Genomic DNA, 11,398 nt, shown 5'->3' on the forward strand with positions numbered 1-11,398 from the left:
TGACACATGCCTTGTGTGTTTTACTATGTTTTTAGGGTGTTTATATGAGGACACATGTCAGTCATGGTCAAGCCAATCAGAGCCTGTATATGATGAACTAGAAGCACACAACCTATAGTTTAAATGTGCTTCTAACTTGAATATCAAGCAATCCCATAGTTTCCCAGCCTGGAGATTTACACATACATTCATTTATTTTCTGTAACTGCTTCATCATGTTTATGGTTGTGCTGGGTCCAGAGCCTACCCAGAATCATTGGGACAATGCAGGAGTCCATAGCCCAGCAGGTAAACTAGCAGTTCCCCTCACTTCGCTACCCTCTATATACAATATATTGAACATTAACATGAAGCGTCCCCACTTTGAACGTTGGGTTGTTAGAAAATGTCTGCCATCTAGAGCGCATAGTCCCCCAGATGAGAATGGGTTTCTACCTCTCAGTTACAAATTCATGCGTTGTTTTCCTTTTAGACAATTTGCAAGGGTTGAAGAACAAAAGTGCAAGATTAGTATTGCTTTCTTTATTTATGGCTAGCAGTGTTAATGTTGAATGTGACGTTGTTTGAACATATGTCGCTGTAATAGGACTTTAACCAGTCAAATGGTGATTTTATACTTTCATATGTGCATTAGTAGAAGTTGACATTCCTTTAATTAGTCAAACAAAAGTACAGCAGTTATGTACCGTTTTACAGAATTTTCAGAAATATTTCTATTCTCATATTTGTGCGTAGCACTGGTGCAAGAAAAATAAATCAGACATCCATGAGGCGATCCATCTGCATAGTTGGGATTGTTCCTTTTATAAAGCACAGTACGTTAATTTAATCCTGGAATTCATTCTGGAGATAAGTGCATTACAACAAAGAGCTTGTTTACCTGAGTCAGATGCAAGACATTTCTGCAGTGGAGTGAAATGATACATATTTCTAAATGTCAGGGGAGTTCTACTGTAACAAGGATCCGCAGGTGAAATCAGAACAGAGCTGTAATCTCCGTATTGCAGAAGATGGACAGCTTCTGAATACAAATCACAGAAGTGTGTGAGCAAAGGTTTGGATGGGATTGATATGACAAAAAATATTAGGGCAGAACGATATTGGGCAAAAAGTCACAATTAAATATGATTGGAATTACAATTTAATTATGAATTTATTTATTTTTAATGTCTGCTTAAATAAACTGATAATATATAAAAGACATATAGAGTGGTCTAGTTAACCTTGTTTTTGGATTGTAACTATATAGCCATGTGTACAATGTAAATATATTTGAACTGAAGATATTTCACCACCTTTCCTTTCACCACTGCTGTGAATCTGTACGTTTCTGCCTTCAAACAAATCCGAATGACAATATTTAAGTAACATTACCTTTAAATAACAGCTTCAGAATAATTGTGGTGTTTTATTTACCTGTAATAGAGCGTCTGTTTATTAATACCTTGGGCTCATCACTGCAGAAACTGCACTATGTAACTATTGGAAGAGGGTAGGAAACCACCCCACTCCCCACCCCTCTTTGATTTCAGGACAATGCTGTAAATGTGTTATACACTCTGTAACTCAGGACCAAAAATACCAATGCTTAGATCGGAATTGTATTTATTTAAACCAATAATTACGTTAGCAGTGAAAATGGAATGAAGTTAGTATTGTGGTTAATGCTGTACAGAATAGACCAATTAGTACATTTTGATCATATACTGTAACTCTATGCTGCAATGTGCCTACTCTCTTTTAACAGATCAATGCCTTTTTGATGTGAGGTGGTTAAACATTGAATTGCTGTGTCTCTATTATTGGTGAGGTTTTGTCATAAATTAAAACAGTGATGGATTGACCGACAGTTGCAGATAAACAGATCTGAGTTCCAGGTCCTTTACCACTCAAAGGGGAGAATGAAGAGTGGACAAGCCATGAGCCCTTTTAGCTTCGGCTAGTCACGTTTTGCTCACAACAAAAGGCTGACCACTCTGTTTATCACACAGCTACATGACACCCAACTGCATCTTTACACTGCTTTCTAAAATAGAGACTGACCTCTCTGAACCATTCAGTTCTTCTTGGCGTGCACACAGTTGCATTCCCCTGGACGTCCAGCTGGGTTCAGTAGGAGCCAAATGGCACAGTTCTGCTTTACAGACAGCGTTTCTAATAGAGAATGCCACTGAACTGTAGGAGAAGAAATATCAACCCTGAATCTAAAAGGACACCTTTTCAGAATCACTGTGCTGTGAAATGTCCACGATCCTTTTTTCTATTTATTTTATTTTATCTTCTTATTTCGTTTTTTATTATTAATAAGAATTTACTGATCTAAATCAACAGCAATTTTTTGAAGAAATATTTAATGTTTAATAGTATTAAAGCCAAGATTAATGTTGAAAAAATAAATTTTTGAAAACAGTACAACTGCAACGTCAACAAAAACTACACTAATAATAATAAATTTGTTTAGTTACAATGTCCTATCATCTGTATTATCTGTGCATGACAGATGGTCTGGAAGTGGATTTGGTGTATGTCAAATACACAATATGCAGAATATAATACAGGGTTTCCCGCAGTGCTTTACAGTTAGGGCGGCCGCCTTGACGACGTCGTACACCCCCACAACCAAACCCCACCCACTCGATAATAAGAGATCCTTCAAAGTTCCAAAGTACTTCCTGTGACTTGTGTTTAATGCATTATTCCTCAGTTTTCAGTCACAAACACACGTTCTAAAGTATAATCCAGTGTTTAAGGCAAGCTGCGTGTCGTCTCCGAGTGTCCCCACAGCTGTGTGTACAATGTTTTGAATCATTGATTTGAATGTGCACTCGATTCGTGAACCGATTCACTCAATGAGTCGACTCTACAGTTCCACAGAGCGTCCAAACACCACACAGAGCACATAATTCACGAAATATCAGTGGATTTTTATCCAAACGATGACTCGCGGTGTTATGTGATGGTTCGTTTCTTGAGCTTTGGTTCCCATTGGGAGCGCACGTGGGGGCGGAGCTCATGACATCACTGTTTCTTTGTTTTGTTTTGTTTTTTTTGCACTACTTCAACAGAAACTGAAAATGTGTTTAATTTGTAATTAATTTGTAAATTCAGAAGTATTTATTAACACTAACACTATTTACAATAATCCATTTCAGGTAATTGAATAATTGATTGATTAACATGAAAATAAGAAATGAAAAATAATTCAAATAAAAACAGTGAAGGAGACAGAAGAATAAAGCTGAGTAACTTTAACAAAAAAATACTAAATACACAACTTTACAAACTGGTGGAGTCCAGGGCAAAACGGGGGATATACTGTGTCACGGTTTCATCTTTCCATGTTTCTGTGTGTTTATGCATAAAGTCCAGTCTGTGGGGAAGTCGCCGCTCCAGCTGGAACAGCCTAGGCCATGCCCCTAGTTTGAAGAGGCGTGGCCAGTCAGGAGAGCGAGAATCACTTCTCTCAGGCGAGGGGCGGGACAGTCTGGACGACGACCAGTCGGAGGGGGGGAAGTCCAGTCAGACTGGCAGCCTGGGAGGAGTTTCACGACTGGGCTCTTTCGATATTCCAGAGCTTCTGCAGGTTCCTCCTATGTCCCGCCCTTACATAGAGTGCAACGGCAGAGTGGAGGGGTCCTACCCTTCTTCTCCATACACGCCTCAGAGACAGCATTCACACACACATACCGACGAGGACGAAGACTTTGAAGAGGTTGGTGTTACTTACTCTTGCTGGTCGTAGCTGCATCTTCCAAGAGTCAAACCCCAGTGTACTGTGTGGAGGGCAGTGCTGTACCAATCTCTCTCTCTCTTAGTATTCAGATAGTGTCTCTCCCTTTTTGTCTGCAGCTGTCTTTCCACATCTCATTATCATCAGGCTGTGGCTGGGTTCCTAATAAGCCTTAAAGATTATGCTCAATCCCCTAGTTTCAAATAACTCCATCTGGGGTTTAATATTGAAACATTCTGAGAAATGGGAAGGATAAAAGTTACAAAAGTAATACAGCTACTGGCATCTCACGCTTCCATGTCAATTAAACTGGCTGCAGATATTAGGGTTTTGTCATTTGGACAGGATACACGTTTTTTAAAATGGCAGATGCCATGTATTTATTAAACTGCAGTGCCCTGTTTTTCATAACTGATATATAGAGTTTGCATTTGTTTGTGGTAAATGAACTGTTCTTGTGTCTGTGTGTGTTTCGTAGAGGTGGTGTCTTATTATAAAGAGGATCCTGGAGCCCTATAAGCCCCAGTGGTGCAGAGATCACGAGGAGTGGTCACTCTATCTGTTCTCACCTCAGAATGAGTGAGTACACTTAAGTACATTTACGCCCTGATACATTACGGCAGGTCGGCGAGCACTTAGCCTCCCTTCGCATTTGCATACTCCACACGCCGACACACTGTTTCTTCATCTGTCGGTGTCTGCGCAGGTTCCGCGTGCGCTGTCAGAAGATCATCACTCATAAGATGTTCGACCACATCGTCCTGATCTTCATCTTCCTCAACTGCATCACCATCGCACTCGAGAGACCGGACATCCAGCCCTACAGCATGGTGAATTCAACTGCAACTGAAACAACAGCATCCGCTCATCCTTCCAATGCTACACTAATCATTATATCACCGCCTGAACTAAAATAATAATCATCCTTCACCCCACACTGGAGGACTATGAACTTCATCAGCCTCTCCCTGGAAGCTATAACACTTTGTATGCTACTGTTAAGTGAGATATGGTTGGTCACTAACTAACGTTTTTAATGGATTTTCAACTACTATTAATGCTTTTTATATCGTAACTCTAATGTAATTGTTAGGAGTTAAATGCATCCTTAGCAGATATCAATGTTTTATAGACTCTTTATTACATTATTCACTGTATACAGTGCCCATCATTTTATTATATTTTTTATTAGAAATAAGATAAAAGATAATCCACATCAACTGAAGAAAACACCAGCTTCCAAAGCTCCAGGGGCCTGGAGGTTGTGGGTTCAAGTCCCGCTCCGGGTGACTGTCTGTGAGGAGTGTGGTGTGTTCTCTCTGTGTCTGCATGGGTTTCCTCCGGGTGACTGTCTGTGAGGAGTGTGGTGTTTTCTCCCTGTGTCTGCGTGGGTTTCCTCCGGGTGACTGTCTGTGAGAAGTGTGGTGTGTTCTCCCTGTGTCTGCGTGGGTTGACTACGGGTGACTGTCTGTGAGGAGTGTGGTGTGTTCTCCCTGTGTCTGCGTGGGTTTCCTCCGGGTGACTGTCTGTGAGGAGTGTGGTGTTTTCTCCCTGTGTCTGCGTGGGTTTCCTCCGGGTGACTGTCTGTGAGAAGTGTGGTGTGTTCTCCCTGTGTCTGCGTGGGTTGACTACGGGTGACTGTCTGTGAGGAGTGTGGTGTGTTCTCCCTGTGTCTGCGTGGGTTTCCTCCGGGTGACTGTCTGTGAGAAGTGTGGTGTGTTCTCCCTGTGTCTGCGTGGGTTGACTACGGGTGACTGTCTGTGAGGAGTGTGGTGTGTTCTCCCTGTGTCTGCGTGGGTTTCCTCCGGGTGCTCCGGTTTCCTCTCGGTAGTTGGATTGGCGACTCAAAATGTGTCCGTGGGTGTGGGTTTGGGAGTGTGTGTCGCCCTGCGAAGGACTGGCGCCCGCTCTAGGGCTCTTTCATGAAAGCACAGCACAGAAACTGGCTAATTTCAGTGTATATACTCGGCTTAGATGTTTGCGTTTTAGAAACGCATGAACTAATTAAACTTACATAAAGAAATACTAAGTAAGATTTGGGTTTTTTGGGCTCCCCTAGTGTAATTCATTAATATAACACTGTACTGAAATCAATGGAGAGGGTAAGGGGTGGTTTCCTACCCTCTTCCAAAAGTTACAAAGTGCCGTTTCTGCAGTGCTGAGCCCAGAGCAGCAACGACAGAGTGCCTGTTCTCCCTATTACAGCTCAGTGGAGCATGTAGTTTTAAGGTTAAAATATTATGTAATGTCCCTTTTTAAATGTTCATTGCTGTCCATCAGTGACACTGGGTTTTGGGTTTCTTTCCAGGAGCGAGTCTTCCTCAGTGTGTCCAACTACATCTTCACTGTGATTTTCGTAGCTGAGATGACGGTCAAGGTAAGTAAGAATAAATAAATATATATATAATGTTAATACGATGGTTATGATGGTAACACTGCGTGTTGTGAAAGGTGGTGGCGATGGGGATGTATGTGGGACCAGGCTCGTATCTGCAGAGCAGCTGGAATGTTCTCGATGGCCTGCTGGTGTTCGTGTCTATACTGGACATTCTGGTGTTACTGGCCTCATCAGGAGGCAACCGCATTCTGGGAATCCTACGAGTGCTGCGGCTCCTCAGAACGCTGAGACCTCTCAGGTAGGGGAGTGTGTGTGAGAGAGAGAGATGGAGATATGAGTCATCACAGTGTTTATATATAGTGCTACATATACACTGTGTAAATACATTATGAGAAGTGAGTCATTCGATAACTCTGGGTACATTCATATCTACGAGAGACATCTTTAGTGCACAGGCTTGTCAAAATATTCTAAATACTTAATACAGCATTATGTTTTCCCTGATCCCCCCCTCTCCTCCTGTTCTAAATCAGCCATAACTTTATGACCACTTCCTGTCCGCCCAGTAGCGTCTTTCTTACTTCCCCCTGCTCTTCTATGGACAGAACCCCCATAATGTAGGTGGTGGATCAGTCTCAGCGTTCTCTGCCGTAATTGTGGTGTGTTGGAGCATGGTGCGCTGGGTCCGACTATTGAACAACAGGGTGAAAGGGGCATACAAAGTATGCAGAGCAACAAGTGGACTAGAAAGTGCTAATTTATGGAGAGAATGGACAGTGAGGGTAGAAACTCGGAGGTGGTCATAATGTTACGGCTGATCGATGTGTACTCCCCACAGAAGCCTGGAACTAGAGAGTGTACTGTATTTGGAATTACATTTGAATAGTTTTGGGTTCTGATGCACAATAATGGACCGAATACTGGTTTATAATTCAGATAACTGATCATATTGGCTTATGTATTAATATGTAGCTTATATCAGTTTTAAATGCTTATAAAAGCAAGAAACAGTCTTCCCCATAACTCCAGCCGCTGTCGTATATGGTGCAATTCCATTCTTTCTCTTTGTCAATCTCAGTGGATAAGACAATAAAACGTAAATTCACGTCTTAGTAAGGCATTTAAACGTCATTATTGCCAAAATAAATCACACATCTAAACAATATTTAGTATCTCTAACAGTGTTGTATTTCTGTGTGTGAAAAACTGCATGTAGAACACACCATATTACCATTTCACAACGATATTTCTCTCTGTGTAAAAGTTAGCTTCCTTCTCTCTGAGGGGGAGAAAATCTACCGCCATTGTAATCCTTACATGTAGAGCACAGAAGCCAACACAGGACAGACGTAATCTCAGTGTAAACCACTGAAAGACACTGAATGTGGTAGCAACTTTATGGGGCACCAATAATCTTAGCAGTATTGGTATCCACTTTTGTTATTACAAAAACATCTTTATATAAAAACCTATATTCTTTCAAAGTCAAACAAGTCTTGGACATGAATCTACACACATAGGTCTCCTGGAAAACGTTTATTTGAGTGAGTAAAGTCCTTCTATTTATTTACAGTTAGCTAAGATTTCTGATATTCCATTTACACGTGGCCGGAACTAGGGGCATCCACGCTAACTGTATTAAATAACACATATTGCAGTTTCATTAAGTTACTCAGGCTGCATCCCAATTCTATCTAGAGTATGTAGTGTGTAGTATAGTTACAAGTGTCAAAGCTGAGATTACTAATAAATCAACAGTGCCCACATAGAACAAGTCCATCTTTGAGTACGGTAATGATGGACACTATTGTCCCACAATCTAACAGGAAAATGGAGAAGGAGGAGTTTCTCATATGTGGAAAATTTTGGCTCTGCTCCTTGTAGTGCCCTACTCCCTACGTAGTGCACTTCACAAATTATAATCTAAGACCACAATTATAATGTAAGTGCCACAAATGCTAGACTGAGGGATGTGAAGCTTATTTCAAATATATATGGTTTTATAAGTATTTTAGTGCAGAAACTGTTATTTTATGACCTACACTGTGTGGAGGGAGATATTTGAAACAAATCAATAGTTCATAACGTATGTTAATATTTTGTGTACTAGCCTGTTGGATGTATACTATTAAGCACACAGTAAATACTGTATAATATTGGTGTGTAAAGCATGCTAATTTCAAGTAAATTAAAAGCAATTAAAACAAAAATGTGCAACAATTCATTATGTCCCCAACACAGAGAAAGAATCAGGGGCCACATGTTTTCTGTGGTAAAAATCATAGGTGGTACTTGGAGGTTTTGATAATTGGTCTAAAAAGTCTGAGAACCATTGGTCTAGTTGATGTATTATTTTGTTTTGTTTATATATAGTGTGCAGAATATAAACATAGTGTTTACTCTTGTTTGCTGTGCACTTTTTTCATATAAACAGACAATGACATATGTAGTTTGATGCCCAGTCTGATCAATGGTATATTCTCTCCCACAGTTTCATTTCGCCGATATTGTATTTTGTGTAGCGCTGTCCATGGTGCTGAAATAACATCGACTGTAATTGCGCAAGGCAGTGCTGTTAGAGTCTTGTACTTCTGACTCACAGAAAAGCCCAGTGTGGTAATTGAAACTGTGTATGTGTGTGCGTGTGTTTTGATCAGAGTAATAAGCAGAGCGCCGGGGCTGAAGCTGGTGGTTGAAACGCTGATAACATCCCTTCGACCTATTGGAAACATCGTGTTGATCTGCTGTGCTTTCTTCATTGTGTTTGGCATATTGGGAGTGCAGGTATAAACACACAGACCATTAAAGGAACACTACATTGTATGTCTACCTTAAACTTACAGCTTCAAATCAAATTGTGATGATTCACTGAGCTGTAATAGGGTCTCTGTAGTTCATACTCAGTGCTCAGCACTGCAGAAACTGCACTTTGTGACTTCTGGAAGGGGTAGATGACCTCTAATTCTCCCTCTCTGTCTCTGTTTATATCAGTACACTGCTGTTGGAATGAATTACATTTCCCAGCAGGAAAAATATCATACCTAGCATTTTCTAAAAACCCAAATCCTACCTAGTGTCCCTTTAAACGTGTTGTAGTTTTGCCCACTTATTTAGTAGCAGTGACCATACCGCATAAAGTATGTTTTTGTCTTTAAACTCCAAAGGAACATATTATAATCATAATAAAACATCCAGCAAAGTGAAGACAAAACACAAAATTACAGGATCACGAAATGATAAAGTGAATTTAGCTGTGTTCAGAGCAGTCCCCATTACTACACCATTCCAATAGACCATTAACATAAACGGAGTGAAATAGTCTCTACATTTTCAGGCAGTGGTGTGTATCCACAAGCCCCAGTGCAATGGTTCCCAAACTGGGGGGGGGCTGTTGCTTGGGGGCGTGGTTGAGGCAACATTTGAGCACTGCTAGCAAAAATGGACAAGTTTGTGAGAGCTAAACATGCAGCAGGTGATGACTTTTCTCCAGCCACAGCTTTTAAAGGGAAAACAACAAAATATGACGAGGCACATCTCAAAGCAAGCTCCTACCAGTCACGGAAGAGATGTGGGGATTAAATGTGTCATTTTCACAGAGAGCAAATGTGCAGGTTTTAGGGCACAGCAGAAAATGTTTGGGAACCACACTGCTGTAGTGTATCCACGCTTCAATATAAACATTTAATGTGCCTTTGCTTTGAATACGGTGCATTTATATCGATCTCATGCACTCACAGAATAGTGGAATGTCTATTTGTAAGAAGAAACAGACAAGGTACAAATGCTTGTCCTGACAGTAATACCTTTAAGTGTAGGTCTTCAGTGCCTAGTTAGGAAACAGAATCCATAAACCACAGAGGATCTGGTTTGTTGTTGTTTTTGTTGTTGCTGCTGTACCTTTGACAGCGACCCTTACAGAGCAAAAGAAACCAGCTGCTAAGACGGAGACAGAGCGCTAAGAAGAATAGAAGGTGTAACTCAAAGTAAATTAAAAAGAAGAAGCTGGTGGTGTTCTTAAAACCATAGACTGACCACCCCAGGGCCCAGGCCCAAAGTGTTACTGCTAAAAATAAAATCCAAAGCCAACTAAAGAATGAAACTACAGACACAGGGAGGGCACAGTAGATTGGTTTTATGTTGAGGTTTATGTGATTTTTTTTCTTGATGCTTAATAAATGAACACAGTGAACCCAAAAGAGCAAGGTGTATCTCATTAAATAAAATTTAAGCTGAAAAGCATTTCCACCACACTTTATCCACTCAAAATAGCACAACACCATTTCTTATACATACAGGAGGTCCTCGACTTACGACGTTGATCCATTCCTACGTTGCGTCGGAAACCGATTTTCAGTGTAAGTTGGAACATACTGTACGTAAATAACATACTGTAAGCACTGATCCTATACTAACACCTATCCTCCTCGGTCCTGAGCCGCGTAACCGTGTATTCTTCCACCACGCCGCGCCACACACACCAAACACGAAGTTCACGTTACGACGCAAAACCACTGAAGTCGAAACCAGGCTTTATACAGTAAATGGGAGATGTGTCGTAACCACGAAACATCGTAACTCGGGACTGACGTAACCCGAGGACCTCCTGTATTTACAATAATGAGAGTGAAAAAATGAAGAGAATAAGCACTCCCAGTACAAGTTCTGAACTGTAAATATATTTAATGTAGTCCATTAGAAGGCTTTTAATACACGTACAACTAAAATACTTCATTCATTAATTCATTCATTATCTGTAAGCGCTTATCCAATTCAGGGTCGCAGTGGGTCCAGAGCCTACCTGGAATCATTGGGTGCAAGGCAGGAATACACCCTGGAGGGGGCACCAGTCCTTCACAGGGCAACACACACACATTCACTCACACCTACGGACACTTTTGAGTCACCACTCCACCTACCAACGTGTGTTTTTTTGGACTGTGGGAGGAAACTGGAGCACCCGGAGGAAACCCACGCAGACACAGGGAGAACACACCACACTCCTCACAGACAGTCACCCGGAGGAAACCCACGCAGACACAGGGAGAACACACCACACTCCTCACAGACAGTCACCCGGAGGAAACCCACGCAGACACAGAGAGAACACACCACACTCCAACTCCTCACAGACAGTCACCCGGAGGAAACCCACACAGACACAGAGAGAACACACCACACTCCTCACAGACAGTCACCCGGAGCGGGAACCGAACCCACAACCTCCAGGTCCCTGGAGCTGTGTGACTGCGACACCTACCTGCTGCACCACCGTGGCACCCACTAAAATACTTGTTGTAATAAATATTTCAAAAGCTTTTTGTCATGGAAAC

General features: G+C 41.4%; 1 protein-coding gene across 7 annotated transcripts in view; it reads left to right on the forward strand.

Annotated features, from left to right (window-relative positions):
• cacna1hb (calcium channel, voltage-dependent, T type, alpha 1H subunit b) overlaps positions 1-11,398 on the forward strand; it is a 95,535-nt gene that overhangs the window by 57,448 nt on the left and 26,689 nt on the right. For 6 of the 7 annotated variants that reach the window (XM_066661634.1, XM_066661635.1, XM_066661636.1 and 3 more), the window contains 6 exons: positions 3,365-3,712; positions 4,209-4,309; positions 4,437-4,560; positions 6,039-6,107; positions 6,182-6,366; positions 8,726-8,852. In XM_066661634.1, coding sequence (XP_066517731.1) covers positions 3,365-3,712; positions 4,209-4,309; positions 4,437-4,560; positions 6,039-6,107; positions 6,182-6,366; positions 8,726-8,852 — 954 coding nt within the window. The remainder of the gene's footprint in view (positions 1-3,364; positions 3,713-4,208; positions 4,310-4,436; positions 4,561-6,038; positions 6,108-6,181; positions 6,367-8,725; positions 8,853-11,398) is intronic. The other variant, XM_066661638.1, reaches the window with a different exon arrangement.

This window comes from Hoplias malabaricus, chromosome 2, assembly GCF_029633855.1.
Source record: "Hoplias malabaricus isolate fHopMal1 chromosome 2, fHopMal1.hap1, whole genome shotgun sequence".
NCBI classification, from domain to species: Eukaryota; Metazoa; Chordata; class Actinopteri; order Characiformes; family Erythrinidae; genus Hoplias; species Hoplias malabaricus.